The sequence below is a fragment of the Mobula hypostoma genome, chromosome 2, assembly GCF_963921235.1.
Source record: "Mobula hypostoma chromosome 2, sMobHyp1.1, whole genome shotgun sequence".
Lineage (NCBI taxonomy): Eukaryota > Metazoa > Chordata > Chondrichthyes > Myliobatiformes > Myliobatidae > Mobula > Mobula hypostoma.
Window position 1 is genome coordinate 104657231 of NC_086098.1, and position 22491 is coordinate 104679721.

Here is a 22491-nt window from a genome sequence, read left to right on the forward strand (position 1 = left end):
AGAATGGATCAGCTCATGATAAAATGGCGGAGCAGACTCGATGGGCCAAATGGTCAACTTCTGCTCCTTTGTCTTATGGTCTAATTCAGAACGATCAAAATATCCTCAAACACATATCAGCAGAATCTCTGGTAGTGGCATGAGTGAGGATATATCAGTAGCAAATTCAGATCTGTCTCTATATTTAATGCAACATTTACCTCTTGAAAATAATGTGGTCTAAAAAAATGAACATATAATGTAGTGTTCTATGTTATCTACAGCAGCAACCTTGTAGGATGTCACATAGGATATCATAAAACAATTTACAGGAGCACACTGAATATGCACAAAGTATACAATTTGCCAAAATCTTTAAAACATTATATAAATTTATTTTGTTTTACCTTGAAAAACAATTTTCAGAATAGGTTCTTTTGACCCATCTTTAAAATCTGAATGTCTCCCTTCTATGTTCACTTCCATGTACTATCCAAGGGATGACCAATCAGTGCCTCAAGCAGTTTGATTTTGCAAACTGACTTTTATTTCTGTGCTACACAATGAGGTGACTGCACATTGTATTCAGTGCTCTGAATGGTTATAGGAGTAAAAGGAACCAAACACATTGTTTTCTCTTTAAGAGAACTAACAATTGCAGGAATGAAATACAAAATTCACAGATGTTACTTCATGAAAATTTTGGGAAGGTAGCATATTGCATATCTGTTATATAAAGTATGAAACCTAGGATTACTCACTTGGTGCTGGCAATGACACAATTGCAGCATTAAGAGATAACCTTACATGAATACTATCCATTAAATTTTGAAATAATCTAGTAAAACATTTTTTTAGAAGCCAGGATTTAGTCAATCCCTTGGGTATCTTCCATTTTACTGCAAATATTAATAAAATAAACATATACCCTTACTTTCCCTGAGCTTCTCCACTTTTAACTCCAACCTGTGTTGTTGTTCTTCTCTTTTCAGCTTCTCTTCCGATTCTTGCACAGTTTCTTGTATCTCCTCTTGTCTTAGACATTCTGTCCATCCCAGAGTCTCTCTGTCATGGTGTTCTTGTATCTAAGGGATTTATTATGACATATTTATAGTATTAAAAGCTTAGTGGATAGAAGAGTGTATTGGATTTCTGATGCAAAGAGTAATTCTGTACAGGTTCATGTGATTCCCTAATTTAAATCTCCAATTCCGGGGCGAGTACTATCCAAATAGTTCCTTAGAGATTAAGATTAAAGTCAAAGACTAATTTTGAAATCATGCTCATGATTCAAATTACACAAATTTTAATAAATCATAAAAAATACAAACAAATAATTACCCTCAGTTTGCAATCATCATACTATGGATAACCTTTGTTTCATAAGTGAATACTGAATCAACCTCACTTACTTATAAAAAGCATTCAGCCCCCTTGGAAGTTTTCATGTTTCATCGTTTTAGAACATTGGATCACAGTGTACTTAATTTGGCTTTTTTTGACACTGATCAACAGAAAAAGACTCTTTTGTGTCAAAGTGAAAGAGATCTCTACAAAGTGACCTAAATGAATTACAAATATAAAATACAAAATAATTGATTGCACAAGTATTCTCCCCCTTTAATCTGACACACCAAATCATCACTGGTGCAGCCGACTGGTTTTAGAAGTAACATAAATAGTTAAATGTGGATCACTGTGTGCAGTCGAGGTGCTTCAGTTAATTGTAGTAAAAATACATCTGTAACTGGTGAGTCGGTACCCTGGCAAAAAATACACCATGAAGTCAAAAGAATGCTCCAAGCAACTCTATGAAAAGGTTACTGAAAGGCCCAAGTCAGGAGATGGATACAAGAACATTTCCAAGTCACTGAATATCCCTTGGAGTCAATCATCAAGAAAAGGAAAGAATATGGCAAAGCTGTAAATCTGCCTAGAGCAGGCCGTCCTCAAAAACTGAGTGACGATGCAATAAGAGGACTAGTGAGGGAGGCCACCAAGAGACCTATGACAACTCTGGAGGAGTTACAAGCTTCAGTGGCTGACATGGGAGAGACTGCGCATACAACAATTGTTGCCCTGGTGCTTCATCAGTCGCATCTCTATGGGAGAGTGGCAAAGAGAAAGCCAGAGGGCATGTGGAAGACTCTGAAGTCAGCTGGAAAAAGGTCCTATGGTCTGAAGAAACCAAAATTGAGCTCTTTGGCCATCAGACTGAACGCTATGTTTGGCATAAGCCAAACATCACATATCATCAAAAACACACCATACTGTGAAGCATGGTGGTGGCTACATCAAGCTGTGGGGATACTTCACTGCAGCAGGCCCTGGAAGGCTTGTGAAGGTAAAGGGTAAAATGAATGCAGCAAAACACAGGGAAATCCTGGAGGAAAACCTGACACAGCCTGCAAGAGAACTGTGACTTGGGAGAAGATGTTTTCCAGCAAGACAATGATCCCAAGCATAAAGTCAAGCTAACCAGGAATGGCTTAAAAACAAAGTTAATGCCCTGGAGTGGCCAAGTCAGAGTCCAGACCTCAATCCAATTGTGAATTTGTGGGTGAACTTGAAAAGGGCTGTTCAATCTGACAGAGTTTCAACAGTTTTGTACAGAAGAATGGGGGAAAATTGCAGTGTCCAGATCAGCAAAGCTGATAGAGGCCTATCCACACAGACTCGAGGCTGTGATTGCTACCAACTGATACTGACTTGAACGGGGTGAGTAATTATGCAATCAATTGTTCTGTGTTTTATATTTGTAATTAATTTAGATCACTTGCTAGAGATCTGTTTTCACTTTGACACAAAAGTCTTTTTTCTGTTGATCAGTGTAAAATAATGCCAAATTAAATCTACTATGATTCAATGTTGAAAACAATAAAACATGAAAACTTCCAAGGGGGATGAATACTTTTATAGGCATTGTATACAAATAATTCATGTAGTACTTGGCACATAAAATAAATATCTTCTTTCTTACAATTTGAATTCTATATGATGTTTCATGGTTTCATAAGTCGAGGGATAGAGTTTAAGAGTCGCAATGTAATGATGCAGCTCTATAAAACTCTGGTTAGGCCACACTTGGAGTACTGTGTCCAGTTCTGGTCACCTCACTATAGGAAGGATGTGGAAGCTATGGAAAGGGTACAGAGGAGATTTACCAGGATGCTGCCTGGTTTAGAAAGTATGCATTATGATCAGAGATTAAGGGAGCTACAGCTTTACTCTTTGGAGAGAAGGAGGATGAGAAGAGACATGATAGAGGTATACAAGATAATAAGAGGAATAGATAGAGTGGATAGCCAGCGCCTCTTCCCCAGGGCACCACTGCTCAATACAAGAGGACATGGCTTTAAGGTAAGGGGTGGGAAGTTCAAGGGGGATATTAGAGGAAGGTTTTTTACTCAGAGAGTGGTTGGTGCGTGGAATGCACTGCCTGAGTCAGTGGTGGAGGCAGATACACTAGTGAAGTTTAAGAGACTACTAGACAGGTATATGGAGGAATTTAAGGTGGGGACTTATATGGGAGGCAGGGTTTGAGGGTCGGCACAACATTGTGGGCCGAAGGGCCTGTACTGTGCTGTACTATTCTATGTTCTATGGTAACCACCAACACTCTGACTGATCGCTCCTCAATGAAGTATAATTTTCCAAGTAGATGCAGTTTTATACAGTTTAAAACTAGGCAGGAAATATGGGGAAGTTGTGCTTTGGACTGTCCTAGTTTTGCCTTTACTAATAACTTCAATACATGTTTGCCAAACAAAGGAATGGTACCAGTGACGATGAAACAGAGCTTATGACAGAGACAGATGTTTGTGACTTTGATTGTCCCAGTACTTAAACAAAAATTCCAGTTCATTCAACACCAATTGTTGGAGGAAGAGGAAGAGTTATATTATCAACACACATAAAATGCTGTAGGAACTCAGCAGGCCAGGCAGCGTCTATGGAGAAGAGGACCGTCGACATTTCGGGTTGAGACCCTTCAAGCAGGACTGGAGGGTAAAAAAAAAAGATGAGTAGATTTAAAAGATGGGGGGAGGGTGAAGGGAAAAACACAAAGTGATAGGTGAAACTGGGAGGAGGAGAGGTAAAGTAACGAGTTGGGAAGTTGACTGGAGAAAGAGATACACGACTGGAGAAGGGGGGAATATTATAGGAGAGGACAGAAGGCCATGGCAGGAAGAAAAGGGGGGAGGAGCACCAGTGGGAGGCAATGGTCAGGCAAGGAGGTAAGGTGAGAGAGTGAAAAGGGGATGGGGAATGGTGAAGGGAGGTGGGTGGTATTACAGGAAGTTCAAGAAATCAATATTCATGCCATCAGGTTGGAGACTGCCCAGACAAAATACAAGGTGTTGTTCCTCCAACCTGAGTGTGCTTTATTTCGACAGTAGAGGAAGCTACAGATAGACATATCGGAATGGGAGTGGGAACTGGAATTGGAATTGAAATGGGTGGCCAGCAGGAGTTCCTGCTTCTTCTGGTGAACAGCACATAGGTGCTTGGCAAAGCAGTATCCCATTCTATATTGGGTCTCACCAATATACAGGAGGCCATACCGGGAGCTTCGGACACAGCATATGATCCCAACAGACTCACAGGTGAAGTGTCACCTCAGCTGGAAGCACTGTTTGGGGTCCCTGAATGGCCCCGATTATGTCAATCTATGACTTCCTCTACTTTCGTGATGAGGCCACACTCAGGTTGGAAGAACACCTTGTATTCCGTCTGGGTAGCCTCCAACCTGATGGCATGAACATCAATTTCTCAAACTTCTGAGAAATGGTGAAAACCCCTTCTTTTTCACCATTCCCCATCCCCTTTTCCCTCTCTCACTTCATCTCCTTGCCTGCCAATTGCTTCCCTCTCACGCTCATCTTTTCTTTCTTTCATGGCCTTCTGTCCTCTCCTATTCGATTGTCCCTTTTACAACCTGGTATCTCTTTCACCAATTAACTTCCCAGCTCTTTACTTCCTGGTTTCACCTATCACCTTGTGATTCTCGATCCCTTGTTGCCACCCCGCGCCCCCCCCCGAGCTTTTTAAAATCTACTCATCTTTTATCTCCAGTCCTGCTGAAGCGACTAGGCCCAAAAGGTCAACAGTGCTCTTTTCCATAGATGCTGCCTGGCCTGCTGAGTTCCTCCAGCATCTGCAGATTTTCTCCTGTTTGTGAAGAATTACATTCTGTTGGGTGTTAACTGTGTAGAAGTGAAAACTATATTTTTGGATGATATTCCTGACAGGCAACATGTGGATAACAAATGGGGGGATGTCAAGAATAACACAAGAGATTCTGCAGATGCAGAAAATCCGGAGGAATACACCCAAAATGCTGAAGGAATTCAGCAGGCCAGGCCACATCTAGAAAAATGAATAAACAGTTGAAGTTTTGGGTGAAGACCCTTCATCAGGATGTCAAGAATGATCCTTGAGAACAGGTAATAGCAAAGATCTGGGTAAAGAAACTATTGTGGGTGAGATTAGCTTACTTGAATTGGGTAAATGAGAATGGAAGCTGATCAATGTGGTACCAACAAACTGGTAAATTAGACAGATGCTTAAGATGACATAAACAAACAACCAATAGTTGCAGGCAGGTTGAGAAGATAAAGGATAAAAAAAATTACCTTTACCAGAATCACATATAATGTTGAATACTGTGGAATGTCAAATACCATGATCCGAGTGTTTCAATGCAATGGCAGAGGCAGGATTAAAAGAGGGATAAAACTGACACAAATTTGGGAGCCATATAATCTGAAGTATGTCTTCAAGGATATTGGAGATGGCATTGATTTTCAAAGAGATTCAAAGATTGTTTTTCAAGGAGAGGAATGATGATCACAGATTTGAAAGAAGAATTTACAGTAACTAGAGATCATTTTAAACAATTTCAGCCAGCAGAGCCAGGGAGGAATGCTGGGTGCTGAGCAGTTTATTTAGGATAATATTAAGTGAGCAAAGCACTGATCTTATTATGAAGGCAAGTTTAGAAAAGGAAGATGGAAAATCAGAAAGAAGCCAGATAAAAACGCAGACCCAAAGATTATCATGCATAAAATATTCAAAAATTTGACCTGTGAAAGACAGGAAAGAAATGTACCAGCACATAGAACATTTGACTCTTAAAGATTGTTCTACCATTTGTTATCATAGCTGATCTTTTACCTCTACCACAGGCTCTCCACATATACCCTTAATTTTCTTAGTATCCATAAATCTACTGATGTCACCCATGAATATACTGAATAAGTGAACTTCTGAAGCCCAGAAGGTAAAGAATATCAAAGATTCCCAATTTGAATTCTGAGATTTATGTGCCTCTTAGTCCTAAAATGGATGACTGCTGGTTCTGAGGCTGTGATCCTTCATTTCCAGAACAGCTCTTTTGAACCTGGTGATTTTTCTATGGTAAGGCCTCACAGCACCGTAGGTAAACAAAGAGCAAAAGGGCCAGTAGCTTCCAACACATTCAGTATGTGATGAAAAAGACTGTAGGATCTATGAATGCATGAAGACGTTGCTAACACTCCCCACCAACTGCCTGGACTAACCATGCCAGCAAGGGTGCAGTCCCGAGGCCTGTCCCTCAAGCCGTGAGCAGCCACACCACTTGACTCTTCATGCCCAACATCACAGGCAGCTTATCTGCAATGAGTCATGGAGTAATTTATTGCGGTCTTTGCATTAGTTCTCTGGCACAGCGGCATACAGCAACAGGGAAGACATGGTTCACATCAGGTTCCTAACAGAGCAGTGAGTAGCAGGATGGCAAAAATTTGGGCCAGGTTCTCAGCAGAGCAGAGCCATTAGAAATGCATCTCTCCACATAAAAAGCTACGACGACATCTTTTGACACAACATTTAATCCGAAAAATATATCTTGAAAATGATCTGAGACTGAAATTATTGAATTCATTCTCAAGTCTGGAAGGCTACAACATGCCCAGATATGCTGTTCAAGTTGATATTGAGCACCATGAGAATAACGTAGGAGACCACGGACCAATAGGCCAAGGTAGGAAAGGGATGGATAATTAAAGTGACAGACAACTACAGAATGAATGGAGGTGCGCAATAATGTGATCACCCAGTCCGTATTTGGTTTCTCCAATGTAGAGGGGATCGATTGTGAGCACAGTTTGCAAATACTAGAAGAACTGCAAGTAAATCATTGCTTCATCTGAAGGAACGTTTGGTTAGATGCTTGCACAACGAGAAGGGAAATAGTTTGTGGGAATGGGAGAGTGAACCAGAGAACTGAATGGAACATTATTTATTTATAACAAACTGTATGGGAGTTTACACGTGTAGTATCTGTGAAATACATTGGAAGTGAGTTGTTAAGATGGTCAAGTTATGTAGTAGGTTGAAATGTTGTGAAGCAGACAGACAAGATCAAGGATGTAGAAAAAAAAGTGAAGTAGAAGCAAGCTCTCAAAATAAGGTCCAAAAAAAATGCCAGTTTTGAAGGACACTTCGCACGACGGATACTCATACCAATCACAGACAAGTTTTACTACAAATCCACAACCACATTACATCCTTCAGGATAACTTTTGTAAACCATTAGATTGGGTCATTGTACTTAAAAAGAACTTCAAACATCATGGGAAAATGTCATAATTTCAGATATTTTCAGCATTTCTTCTAAGTGGGGGAGTGGGGGGAGGGAGGAGTACAACTCTTTCACTTTTTATTACTGTATTCTGGAGACAAATGATTTAGTGCTCCTGATGAATCACCTCAGGAGATAGATTTTAACCCAAACAACGCTGTTCTGTTGGAGATATGCAGCAAAAAACAAAGGCATGAAAAACAACGAACTCTAGCTCTGCAATTTGAAGAAGTTTATTGATTTAGAATATGAACATTTCATTACTAATTCTTCGGGATGTAGAATGGCATGTTTATCCATAGCAAAATGCAGAGTACTTTTGCTGTGGTGTAAGAAAAACATTAAAATGAAATACATGCCTGATTCACTTTCAAAATTTGTCTACTGTCTCAGCTCAGAATTAAACAGAAATAGAAGAATAGAAATATAAAGCAAAAGTTAAGAAATCAATTGGAAAATTACTTTAGAGAAATCCAATGCTGATTAAACTGTAAAAGTATATAAGATAAAATAAATTTATTCAAACCTATTTCAGAGTGAAAATGAAACAATTTCATTACTTCAACAAGATAGGTACTACAAAGCATTTAAAGGTATCGATCATTTTGAATGTTACAATGAAAATGAGGATTTGGAGGATGCAATCATCGAAAGTATTGTTTGAAGGCAGCCCATTATCTTCACCAGATGTCTGCACTGGTTTTATTTATTTACAATCAATCAGAAGAACATGGTAGCATACACTAGATTAATTCATTTGTCGATAACTATTAGGAACTAATACATAGTTTTATAGTACTGTATTAGTTTTGGTGGTCTAATTTGTTCTGGATTCATTTAAATGCATAATTTGTTACTCAGTAATATGGTAATTTGATTTTCTTTTAAATACCTTTTTAACTATTTCTTTGAAACTTCAGCTAATTGGGGTAGCTGCTTAATTGGGCTGAAATCTACTGGTCACCTGCTATGTCCCAGTTAACCAGAATCCACTGTACCTTGATTAATAATTATTAATTTTAGGCAAATTTGAATATGGTGTTGAATTGGAAAATGGGTCAGATCAATTTTTATATGTATTTCACTCGAGATTTGTGATCATATCATCTGCAAGTGGGTAACAAAATTTGCAGGTGCAAAAGTATCTTACATCTTTGAGAGAATAAGTTTAAATTACCCTAGAGCTTCGTCTCAATGTTAGAAAAACTTTAGCAAATGTCTTGCCAGCTAATCTGTGTGAATTCTCCTAAATTCCATATTGAACAGCTGTGGCCATACTGAACTTAAAAGTGTTGAAGCATCCTGAACATTTCTCTTATTTTTAACTGTTTGCCAATCTTGCAAGACTGGCAAGTGTTGTCCACTGATGATTATCCCCAAGGCATTTCAGAGCATAATCAATGATAAATGGTGGTCTGGATTTATTTATAGTTCTTGATACAGATTTTTTTTTTGATTTCAACAAATCTTCAAGGAATATTTCTTCTTCCCTGAAAGACAACCAGTTGGGTTATTACCATCTATCCTGCAGTTTCATGCTGCTGTTATTGATGCCAAATTGTTATTTTATTTAGTCATTCTTCAATTAAAATTTACCAACCACTACACTGATTAAAATTCACTTCTGGTTGAGCCATCTTGGCTGGATGTTCAACCCATAATTTAACTTTTAATTCCATGTTTAGGACCCAGCAACACAATCTTAGCCGAAGTCAGAATTTTCAAGTAACAATGTAGAAACTGCTTCAGTTCACTTCAGAGGACAGGGTCTCTGGAAAATTAACCACATAATTCTTCTCACTTTGGACTACCTGGATAACCTGAACACATACGTCAGGCTCATTATCTACAGCTTGATGTTCCACATCAGCCCCTCAAAACTTATCAATAGGCTCCAAGAACAATGCTTCCGTTTCTCCCTCTGCATTCAGATCCTCGACTTCTTCACAATGATTAGAAAACTCATCCCCACTCATTGACTATCGTGACAGGCACACTTCAGGGCTGCATGTTTAGCCCTCTGTTGTACTTTTTCCGTGGCTAAACATGGCTTTCATACCATCTACAAATTCATGGATGACATGACTACTGACAGAATCATGGAGGGTGACAAGACAGCATAGTTGTCATCTGGTTGAGTAGCATCATACAACAACCTTGCAAACTGTCAGCAAAACCAAGAAACTGATTGTGAACTTTAGGAAGTGGAAGTCAGCTGAACTTGCACTGGTTTTCATGATATATTTGCAGCTTCAAGCTCTTGGGTGTTAACATCTTGTAAGATCTATCCTGGGACCAGTACAGACATGCAACCATGAGACGGTGCAGCTACCTGTCTACATATACACATATATACACACACACACAAGTTGAAGGAGATTTGAGATCTCAAAGACTCTGACAACTTCTACAGATTACAGCATTCTCACTAGCTGCATCACTGCCTAGTATGGAAACTCCAATGTACAGGAACTCAGCCAGTTCCATCATGGATTAAGCTCTCCCAACTATTAAGGACACCTACATGACGTTGTGTCTCAAGAAGGAACCATCCCCAACATGTAGGCCACACCATCTTCTCATTGAGCTATTAGGCAACAGGCATAGGAGCCTACACCTCAAGGTTCAAAAGCAGATTGCTCCCAATTGTCATCAGGCTCTTGAACAACCTGAAAAACTAACACCATCTTGGACTACATTTCTTTTTCTCTCTCAATTTGCACTGGTTTATTTTGTTGTTTATATACATCTCCTAACCTGCTGAGTGTTGCCTGCTTTTTCTGTTTTAATTTCCAGTTTCTGCAATTCTGTTTTTAATCTTCGTTAGGCATTTTCAAAATTCAACATAGCCCAGTGGGATGATATCATCCCCTTCAATTGTTTTGTTACACACATACAGCATTAAACATACCGCTTGGGAACAGTCTCCTCTTATCCTCATTTCTTCTTCACCGCCTGTTGTTCGGGGTGGAGTTGGAAATACTGAGGGCAAGAAATATTCTTCAGTCTGTACTCCTTTAACCGTACTAGATGGTGTTGCTGAAGTATACAGGGAAAAAAAAAATTTATAATGCATCTACAACTGATTTATACTAGTCAATCATTTGTGAGATGGTGGATAAGAATTCCAATTATACATTTAAAACAGACTCAGTCCAACCAACTGGGTCAGATTACAGTAAACTTTGTTACAATTAACAATGTTAATTTACTCAAAATATATTTTATCAAGAATGGAAATAGTAACTAATGAAATAAAACAGCACTCTCTCCAACCTAAGCACAGTATTTTTTTTTGCCAGAAATGCAGAGAATTAATAGTAAAAGCTTTATCTAATAGTTTACAATATAGCATGCTCTAGTAATTATCATAGTCCAGTAACTGGGGAGTGGCCAAACCAACAGAGAGGCTGCATCAAGGGTAAACCAAGCCAATAGAGGGGCAGCATTGAAAAATGCAAAGCCGATACAGTGACAACACTGAGTAAGTGGCTGAACTGATAAAGAGTTGCACTAAAGGCAGCTGGGCTTAACCCTGATTAAGTGGCACAATTGTAGAGCTTTTATTGTACAAATTGTATTACAAATGACCTCTGCAGTTCTGATGAAAAATTTAACCTTAAATATTAACTCTTTCTCCCCGCCACCACAGTTGCTGTTCGACTTGCTGGAAGTTACCAGAATTATCAGTTTCCACTTCAAACATACAGCATCTGCAGGTTTTGATTTTCAGTTAAATATCTCCCTCACCTCAATTTCCTTCAAATAAATTGTGCAGTCAGTAAACTTCACAAATAGAGGAATTACCTAATTATGCCTCGGGATAGCACTGTTTCTCTATGCAAATATTTAAAATCCAATGCAATTTAGAGGTGGCCTTATTTTCTGCTTTTCAGGATTTTGTTTTACACATACAGAAACCATACACACAGTCTATTCAAATCGCTTCAGTAGGTTCCTCCCTCACTCCACACTTACTTAGTTTTAAAAGAATTCACCTCCCAATTTAGTATGGCTTTAAATAAAATGCACATGAAATCAAAATTCAAGAAATTAATTATCTTGGAATTTTCTGAGAATTATTAGAATTCTAGTGAGTTGTTAGGGCAAGTCTGTTTTATTAATCCATTGTTCGCTGACAGCTCATCATATTTTATATTTGGAAATGACATGCAGAATTTGGAGATTACAGAGGGAAAATTATGTTAACTATAGTACACTAAATATAGCAATGAAACAGCTCATGCTGCTCATGATAGTTTAATTCTCCAGATAGTCATCTTTTGTACATTGGTGCATCAGCAGGCGGCACGGCACAGCAGCAGCGGCCTTATGGAACTGGTGCTATTTTAATTTAGTTTTTTTAATTTAATTTTAAGGCACAATTAGGGTTTAGGGCAATGGATAACAGAGTGGCTATCTACCATCACCAGGTACTGCTACAATACAGAGAGCACCCAAAAACAAACCTTCATGAAGATCTGCTGGTTAAATTGTGCAACCTCTGTTTGCTGAGAGAATCAGGCCTCGGAGTTGCCTGATGCCAGTGGCCGGAGGTGGGGATGTCGTAAGCGGTGTGCGAGGAAGCGGAAGCGAGGTGAGCGGACAGGATTCTGTGCCAGGAAAAAAGCAAGCCCTAGCCGGCTGGCTCTCCCGTCCATTCTGCTCTCCAATGGACATTAAATTGGACTACATCTGCCTCCAACGAAATACTCGGCAGGAGTACAGAAACGGACAGAATCCCTGACGCCGCTATTCAGCTGTTTACTTATGTAACAGTTTTTCCCCCAAGCCATCGGACTACCAACCTACTGCCCTCCGCTGTGCCTATTGTCTTGTTTATTATTTATTGTAATGCCTGCACTGTTCTGTGTACTTTATGCAGTCCTGGGTAGGTCTGTAGCCTAGTGTAGTTTTTGTGTTGTTTTACGCAGTTCAGTGTAGTTTTTGTATTGTTTCATGTGGCACCATGGTCCTAAAAAATGTTCTCTCGTTTTTACTGAGTACTGTACCAGCAGTTATGGTCGAAATGACAATAAAAAGTAACTTGACTTTCATGCCTATTTCAATAATTTTATGAAGACTTTCTTAATAACATTATCTACTTCTTTCTTTATCCATAGTGATTTAGGTTTGTTCTATATGCACTCTTTATCACACAGCACCGAATTTTATCACAATGTCTATGACAATATATTAATAGTTATCAACCATTCCCCCATCTCTAGTAGAAAAAAGTGTGTTTGAAACACAAACCAAATTAACAAAATCCAAGATAATTAATGACAAAGAAATAGGTTATTTGGTCCTTTGATTCTGTGGCAGTTGAAAAAGTTCTACCCAGATTAATCCCATTCTTCTGCATTTCCTTAAAAACATGGGTAATACGAATCCTGATGAGTCTCAGTACAAAACATCAACTATTTATTTCCCTCCATTGATGCTGCCTAACTTACCAAGTTCCTCAAGCATTTTGTTCATTTCTTAATATTTTAGCCAACTTCAAGGTTTTCTGCTCCCAGTCCCTTACAGAACAGGGTTTAGACTTTCAATACTTCCATTCACCTCAACAAATTGTCAAAATACAACCAAGCTCAACTCCTCTCTTCATGGTCAGATTTTCTCCAACAAGCTGTGTATAATTTCAATCTCACCAAAGAGGCAGCAAGATTTCATATCCTATCCCCAAACTTTGCATCATTGAAATCATCACATGCTTCTACCAATTTTAACACATCTATTCTGCAACCATCTCTGCCCCAATCCCTGTCATTGCCACATGCTGATACTTCACCACTTCATTTTCTTTTGAATATAACACTTGACTACAGGTTAGATTCAGTTAATACAGCAGCTTCATAGTCTACAAAATTATTACAATAAATAATTCTTTCATGTATCATATCATTAGATAGGCCATTAGATAGTTTTTGTATTGATGAGGAATAATGCAATATGAGAATATTCGCACAAATGCAAAATCTAATGCAATCAAAAGGAATTTAAACTGTTATTTCAAGGCATCATAGATTTTCATTGTTTCCTCAGATATACATTTTTTGTTAAAAAGCCTGCATTTGTGAAGACACTTATTACCTTTTCTGAGCTTGAAAGATCTGTACAAATGATTATAGTAATTCATTCCTGAACAGCATTATTAATTTGTTCCAATTCTGATCAGTATTGCTATAATACAATTAAGTTACATTTTTAGTAATCTTTGCTTCTCTAGCAAATAGAATAAATGTTTTAAAATGTCATTTTAATCAAGAGACCCAAATTGCTTATCGGCCAAAATTAATCATATACAGACGCATTAATCTCTGGTTGGTCCATGGCATCTGAAAACAAAACAGAACCAAATTTAGCATTATTTATGCTGTATGAGAGAGAGGCCTGGAAATTCACCATGCACGATGCTTCCAGGTGTCAGCATGTCATATGCCTGGAAGATCCAGACAGAAAACAGCAGACTGAACATGCAGCACATGTTCAATCACAATTAAATTTCCTTAAAAAATAAAACCTAATTGCATGGATATATATGTGTCATATATCTTGGCTATTTTCTCAAGGTGCATAAAATTTTCATATCAACCTTAACAGAACCCAAAGTAGTTTTAGCAATAAGAGAAAAACAATACCTTTTCTCTTAGGTGTGCTTTCACCTTCTTTCTTTGGTGACGACTTCAGTATACGATTGGCATAAATATTCTTCACATCAAGCTCCTTTTCCTTCTCCTTTGAATAAACACAAGAAAATTATGCTGCCACTTTAAAAGAAACACCCCAATTCCAACTTCTTATCAGCCGCAGAAACCAGAGACCATCTATTATGAACCTAACACCATCCCAATTAAACAATGGAATTTCTTGAACTAGACAGCAACTTTGAGTTATTAAGGAGCTCAGGTTTAATTTTAACCTAAAACAAATACAAATCTAGTTATCTCTCTGTGATCTTCCTTCGAAACCTAAATACTTTCCCTTGTCAATGAATGAAACCACTCAGTGGATCAAGGAAAATGCTACACATAAAAAGTGAAGAGGATATCTTGCTTCTATTCCACTAAATTGTTTGAGTTGAAAAGCTGGCTCTCTTATGAATCTAAAAGATTAGAATTAAAAGATAAAAGCTTCTTGATGAATTTTGTTTACTGGAAAAAAATCTTCCCTTTGAAATGGAACTGGCAATAGGTTATTTAAAAATTCCAGGCAAATCTTCAGTTCACACCTAGCCTGACATCACACAAAAATCTTCAAAGGCCATGGTAAATCCTGATGCAATATATCACACACTTGTATATAATAAATGGTTACAATGACAGTGATCAAATCATATAACAATTATTAATACTCAACATTGTGACAAAAAACAAACTGATGCATGAATGCCTTACCGACGCAAAAAATTTGTAACTTTAATTGTTAGCCTATATATAACAGTTACATTAAATCTATTCTTAACGGGTAGCTAACAACTTCACATAAGAAATTAATGTCCCACAAAATAAAATTTTAATATAAAATCATGTGTATATTGCTATGTTATGGATAGAAGAACTTTCATTTGACAGAACTATAAAGTGGTGAAGTACTTTTAGTTTTTGACCAAGGCGCTGAATTTCCTCCTGGAGATTCCGAATATCTTCCTGTGCTTCTTGCGCCTTCTTGCGTTCAGAAGTCACTTGTCTAAGGAAACTGTTGTTGGTCAACTCTAAATTTCTCTGCAGATCCTGATATTGAAAAATAAGAAAATAAAAATCATTTCAATATTTCAGTCTTCAAATTCATCACATCCTTTGAAATAAAATAAATTACTGTTTCTGGACCATAAAAGTATGGGTTGAATGTGCCGCAAGATTTTCATTTAACTGTAATTGGCTTTCTCAGTGTTGTCCATTGGTGATAACAAAAAAATGTACATAAGAACATGGAAAGATTTTGCTGGGATAGCAGGTGCAAAGCTCATATTCTTTCTGTGCTTCATTAGTAAAAGGCTTCATCCATTGATTCAGCTTTTTACTGAAATATACAAATTTAGTAAGTTATGAAGAAATCAAATATGAATTTAAGGCTTCCAGTACAGCTATTTTTTACTATATAGTAAAAACATAATATTCAGAAAAATGATACAACTCCAGAATGAAGAATTAGGAAATAAGTTCTGATTTACATACAATTAACTTTAAGAATGTTAAAATTCAATCCAATAAAATGGCAATGATTTTTCTCTATATTAACTGAAACTTCAACAGAATCACTTCCCTCTGGTGCCCTCTTTCTTGCCTTTCTCCCACAATCCAGTCTCACCTACGAGTTCCAGCCCTTTACCTTTCCCACCCACCCAGTTTCACCCATCATCTTCTAGCTAGTCCTCTTTCCCCTTCCCCACACTTTTTATTCTGGCATCCTCCACTTTCCTTTCCAGTCTCAAAGAATGTTCTCAGCTCAAAAGGTCAACTGTTTATTCTTTTCCATATATGCTGTCTCACCTACTGAGTTCCTCCAGCCTTTTGAGAGTTCCTATGGTAATCATCGTCAAGATTAGGTCTTTTGATAAATTTGAAATCATCTGGAAAAACTCCACAAATGTCCCTGGTGGATTGCTATTTCTGGCTTCTGAGTTACTTGTATAGTAACATAACCACTGCCCCACAATCATACAAAAGTGATTTTTGAAAAATATACAAATCTTACCATTACCTACCGAATATTAAAAGGCCTAGATAGAGTAAACGTGGCAAAGATGTTTCCAATAGAGGGAAATGCTAGGACCTGAGGGCACAGCCTCAGAATAGAAGGACATCCCCTTAGAACAGAGATGAAAGGAATATCTTTAGCCAGAGGGTGGTGAACTTGTGAAATTCATTTCCACAGTTGGCTCTAGAGGCCAAGTCATTGGGTAATTTTAAAGCAGAGGTTGATAGGTTCTTGATTAGTAAGGACAGTAAAGATTACAGAGAGAAGGCAGGAGAATAGAGTTTACAAAAAATCAGCCATGATCTAATGGCAGAGCAGACTAGATGGGCCAAAATGGCCTTACCTCTTTGCTGTTAATTATTGCAAAGTGTTATTGCCAGTCTGTTAGAAATGAATACTAACATAGATGACATTAAAATTTTTAAAAAATCTGCAGGTACTAAAAATTTTAAATAAAAATCGCCAGAAACACTCAGCCGATCAGTACCTGTGTAAAGAGAACCAGAGTCAATACTTCAAAGCTGACACTCTTCATTAGCCTCATTGTAACAGTTTAGGACATCACAGACTTGTAGGTCAGAACGGGACTGGGATTGCAATGAACCAGGTTTCTCCTGTGAACTTAAGTACTTCACAAAAAGACCATCTGATCCTCCAATATAGAAGGGAACACCTATTCAGTATACTAGATTGAAAGAAGAGCAAGTGAAATACTACCTGAAAATACTGTTTGGATCCCTGGATGATAGGAAGAAAACAGACAAAATGACGTGGTTGCATAGGAACCAAGCATTAAACAATGATGGAGTTGAAGCCTGTAAGAAAATGGGAGCAACGTCTTGCAGAAGTCATAGAACAGAGTAGCAGAGCACAGGAACAGGCCCTTCAGCCAACTGCATTCAACACCCTTCCAATCACCTGTCTATTTACTAAGACAGCAATTCCTGTACTTTAATTCCAGTCAGCTGGGCCTGAGTTCCCAAATTTCCTTTCCAGTATCTGGGGCACTGGTTCCAACACTCACTTTAAAATCATCTGGTTCATTAGAAAATTATAATACTAAGTAACATTTAAAACAAAATTGACTTAAATAGTAATAGAAATAATTATCCAATAGTCCAGAAAATCTACAAGTACTAATCAAGCACCAAAGTGCTGGGTATAAAGGATTATAGCAATTTTACAGTATATTGCGTAGAAGAACTCATAAGGCAATGTTATATTAAAACTGTATCATAAAATTTGTAATGCTTAGATAATCTAAGATTGCAGCTTTAAGTAGGCTTCTGGTTAGACAACCTCACTGAGCAGGTCTAAATTTAAATTCCTTGAACAAAATAATAATTAGCATTATTGTGATAAATTCATTAACAAGGAAAGAGAATTCAGTTGACATGTGTAATACGAGTAAATAAAGCTAATGTTCTCAAACAAGTATTACCTTAATTCTCCTTTCACTGTTTTCCATTTTGATTTCAGCTTTAGCAAGTTTCTGGGCCAATTCATCTCTCTCTATCAAATGTTTGTCCTCTGAAAGTTTCTTTAATTTCAGCAGAGAGTTTTTTGTTCGATGAAGTTCTTCCTCTGTGTCTTTCAATTGTTTCTCCATTGCTCTCTCTTTTTCCTGTGATTTTCGAAGCCTTTCCCGAAGTATACGGACTTCATTGTTGTGTCGAGATATGAGCATTGAGATCTCATTTTCTGTGTCTTCAAACTTACTAAGAGCTTTCTCCTGCCTGTACTGGAGGCGCTTTAGTACTTTGTTTTCCTTCTGTAAATCCTCCAGTTTACCCTGCAACTCAGTAACCTCATTTCGAAGCTCATTAATTTTTAGCAACCTAGCAGATAACATGCGTTTAGTCACCAAGTCTATGTCTTTAGAAACAGGTTCTTTGTTTAATCTCTGTGTCCGGGATCGACGACTCCCATGGCTAGCTGGTTGCCTGGCACCAGATTTCCCAACAGCTTTAAATAACAATAAAACATATGGTTAAATTGACACTGGTTGAGATTAAAACAAAAACCTCATTACAGCAAAGACAACCAAATACTAAAGCAACTACATCAATTATCACAAACAAAGATGTAGGAAGAATTGTCCACGTAGACTGAAACATTGTACAGATTTAAAAATTAACAAAGCCAAACAAAATGCCAAGCACCAAAAATTTTAAAAAAACATGGGAACTAGTGATCTTATTAGCATTGTTAAATATTTTTAGTTAAAAATGAAAAATGAAACAGTATTATTGGCATTTGGTCATATTTATAAAAAGTATGGAACTCAGAAATGCAACATGGACTTTTATATGTTGAAAAGTGATGTAAGTACACAACAAATGAGACTGAACTGTTATAATAAGTGATAAGAATGGAATCCTCAGAATTACTTATCAGTCTCATTCTTACTGCAGTGTAATACATGTATCACAAGTTAAAGAAAATAAGAGAGCTCTTATCAAAAATGCTGGAGGTACTGGAGCTCTCTGCTGATGTAATGTTTATCTAGTATTCACTGCAAGTATTCAGAGACATGAAAAGACGAATAATTAACATGCAGCATTTTTACAAGGAAATGCATACTCAATTGTAAACAATTTATACTGCTGTTTTAGTAATACAAATTGTACTTACATCAATTACACCAATCTTCTTTCAATATTGCTGCAATGTTATGCTGCATTTTTGCTAAGGGAGCTCTAACAGTTCTTCTACAAGAATCCTATGATTCAGCCTTTCCGACATATTATGCCAACAAGGAGTAGACAAATGATATCAAATGTAAAATGAAGACATCATTACTAAAAATATTTCACCAGCTTACTAGGTTGGAAGAGAGGAAGTAAATTTACACAATAATTGTATACAATTCAAAAGCCAGTTAAATAAGCCAATTTTATATTAGTGATATGGGAAATGCCACAATTAACCCAGAATTGCTAGACTGGGTGGGTATAAAATAAACCAAACTGATGAATTAAAAAATACTAAAGTTTAACCATTTGTTATTTATTAGTCTTTCTGATGAAGTACATGTATTAACACTGTTCACAGATATAACAGTTTTTGGTATGCAGAATTTACCTGCATGTGCAAAGACTGGGTACTCATATCAGCTGGAAAAGAGCTGCTATGAAGCCTATCAATGAGAAAGGGAGAAAAATCCAAAATGACCATAAAAACTGAAGTACTTCTCTTTTGGGAAACAGATAATTACAAACAACACAAGTTATATATCACTGCAGCCTTCACAGCAGTACAAATAGTTGTTAAACTCTTAGAATCCATTAAAAATAGCTGGCTAACTACCTGCAGCAAAATTAATACTTCAGAACAATGTTTTCCCAAGACTCTCTTGTCAAGGATTATTACATTACTAGTTTAGGTATTTATACTAAAATCCACAATTTAAATAGTTCTATATTGAACTAATCATGCCTTCCCTCTTCTATTGTCTCCTAATGCTCTAATCTAATGAAAGGAGAGCTAATTTATACCTTTCTAGTATGCTTTTCTGTTTTCTACCTTAACAACATCCACCCCCCCCCTCTGTTTTTACCTCTTTCATCATCTTCTCATGAAGTGGGAAGGGTACAAGCTCATGAACAAAGAAAGGATCTGCTCTGATGAGTGTTATGACCCCGGAGCAGCTGAAAATGGTATAATGTGGCATCAGCAGAGTAAGAGAAATTAACTAGAGCTATATTCTATTGTGACTGCAATAGCACCTCAGTTCTAAATAAATCAAGTGAAGGTTAAAGTACCAGTTAAAGGCGGAGAAAGGTTGTTATAACTAGGTCAATTAGAAAAAAATATTAAAGATGAAAAAAATACCATGGAAAATGTCTTTCATGATACAAGGATTTTCCAATCCACTTGAATACTTTTGAAATAAGTTACCATTATATTCAGTATGCCAGAAATTCTAAGTGTCAGGGGACAAAATTGAATGTAGTTGCTATAACTGAGAAGGTGTTTGGGAAGCTGATAGGTGTGAAGGTAGGCAAATTACCTGGATCAGATGGACTACACCTCAGGGTTCTGAAGGAAGTTGCTGAAGAGATTGTGGAGTCATTTGTAAGAACCTTTTGACAAACACTAGATTCTGGCATGATTCCAGAGGACTGGAAAATTGCAAATGTCACTCTACTCTTCAGGAAGGAAGTGAGGCAGAAGAAAGGACATTATAAGCCAGTTAAACTGACCTGGAGATGTTGGGAGTTGATATCTAAGGATGTGTTTTCAGGGTCCTTGGAGGCACATGATAAAAATAGGCCAAAGTCAGCATAGTTTCCTTAAGGGGAAATCTTGCCTAACAAATCTGTTGAAATTCTTTGAGGAAATAACAAGCAGGATATGTAAGAGTGGTGTTGTAAAACATGGATTTTCAGAAAGCCTTTAACAATGTGCTGCACATAAAGCTGCAAACAAGATAAGAGTCTTTGTTATTACAGGAAAGATACTAGCAGACATAGAAGATTGGTTAATTGGCTATCTGGCAGGAGGCAGATTGCGAATAAAGGGGTCCTATACTGGTTGGCTGCTGGTAACTAGTGATTTTTCACAGGGCTGGTATTGGAACCACTTCTTTTCACATTATATGTCAGGGATTTGGATGACTGAATTGATTGCTTTGTGGCCAAATTTACAGACTACAAGATAGGTTTGGGGCAGGTAGTGCTCTGGGAGTCTGATTTGGACAGATAGGGAGAAAGGGCAAAGAAATGGTAGATGAAATGCAATGTATCTTCTGTAGATACAATGTATCTACAATCATCTACTGTTAGCTACAATCTTAATCTATTGATACTCTATGCAATTGGAAACACATATTCTTCCATGTTGAAATATTGTTTTTTGCTCCAATTTTTTGCAGGCACTCCAATTCTGAAACTGGATTCGACCAAACTGAGATTGTTTTGTTAAAGATGTTCTCATTCACCTTTTCATGCCACACGCTACAATTTCAACTAATTCAGAGCCATCCATATCTTTGTTCTCACTGTGCCAGTAACCTCTCCACTACTAATTCCACTCCTTATGCAATGTGTTCCAGCTGTTCAATTCTACTTGGGGATAGGAACTAGGACCAGGTAGACAGGCTTGAGAATAAAAATGGTCAGAGAAGCAGAAATCTCATAAAATCCTCCTTCACCAGTACAACTGAAGACAGTCCTTTTAATTGTTATAGCTACGTTGCTCTTCTGTCATGTTTTCAACTCAATAAAACACACAAAATTTTACACTCTCCAACTTATTTCCCTTAGTCTTGAAATGTACTTGAAGTTTCTTTTACCCAAATTTGAGGAGTGCCAGTAGACAGTATCAATACTATTTTGGAATTTTCTATTTTGGGAGCAAAGATGTCAACAACGACTGTTTGTAGTTTGAAATAAAGAAAATTTAAACTTTTTCCAACTCTAGTTCAGTTAGTTGGATATTCAGGATAATGGATTATAACTTTCAATGAACTCGACCTAAGGTTTTGGCACAAGAGTGTGTCTTTCTCACTTTGTAAAAGCTTTGACCATCTGGTTTTTTCCTCCCCTTCCTTTCCCTACTGCTCCAAAATTCAAATTGCGACTCATAATTCGTGCAGACTTCCAATTCCTCCCTCCATGTAATTTAAATTAACAAACTGACTGCTTTTAAGACATTATAGAACAGCCTAACAGAATGAGAAACATATGATTTCAAACAGATGACAATAACGAATTGTTAAAGCATGGGTAGAATGACCGCCACCTCTAAAGCAAATTGGCTGAGAACCCACAACTTCAAAGTTGCAACTTTATACCTACAAATAGTGAAATAAATACAAACCGGACAGTTTCATTGCTATTTTTAAGTACATATACAGTAGAATACCTGACCAAAAAGGAAATACTTTGGGGCACATATACAAGTGAACCTATCTGATTCAAAATACACCATGGTAAACGTGCTGAATTATTGCTGAGAGGGACAGAGCATTTCTTAATGAGCATAGTTTACAAGGCCACTTGATGGATTAATATCTAGTCCCTAGATAACTCATCCGTGTAATTATCTTACTATATTTTATTACTGCCCATCCCCTAATTGTCCTTGAGAAGGTAGTTTTGAGCTTCCCCCTCTACACCTGATAAAGTCCAACATTTTAAAAGAGGTGCCTATGAGGATGGCAGATGGTCTCCTTAAGA

The 22491-nt window shown here is 37.4% G+C and overlaps 1 protein-coding gene across 2 annotated transcripts in view; it reads right to left on the bottom strand.

Annotated features, from left to right (window-relative positions):
* The window catches only part of lca5 (lebercilin LCA5), a 95380-nt gene that overhangs the window by 17306 nt on the left and 55583 nt on the right, over nt 1-22491 (bottom strand). Inside the window, exons 3-7 of one of the 2 annotated variants that reach the window (XM_063040331.1) lie at nt 17751-18274; nt 15205-15342; nt 14251-14347; nt 10518-10645; nt 914-1064 (exon numbers count right to left, since the gene is read on the bottom strand). In XM_063040331.1, the coding sequence (XP_062896401.1) occupies nt 914-1064; nt 10518-10645; nt 14251-14347; nt 15205-15342; nt 17751-18274 (1038 nt within the window). Of the gene's footprint in view, nt 1-907; nt 1065-10517; nt 10646-14250; nt 14348-15204; nt 15343-17750; nt 18275-22491 lie in introns of both variants that reach the window. The other variant, XM_063040330.1, reaches the window with a different exon arrangement.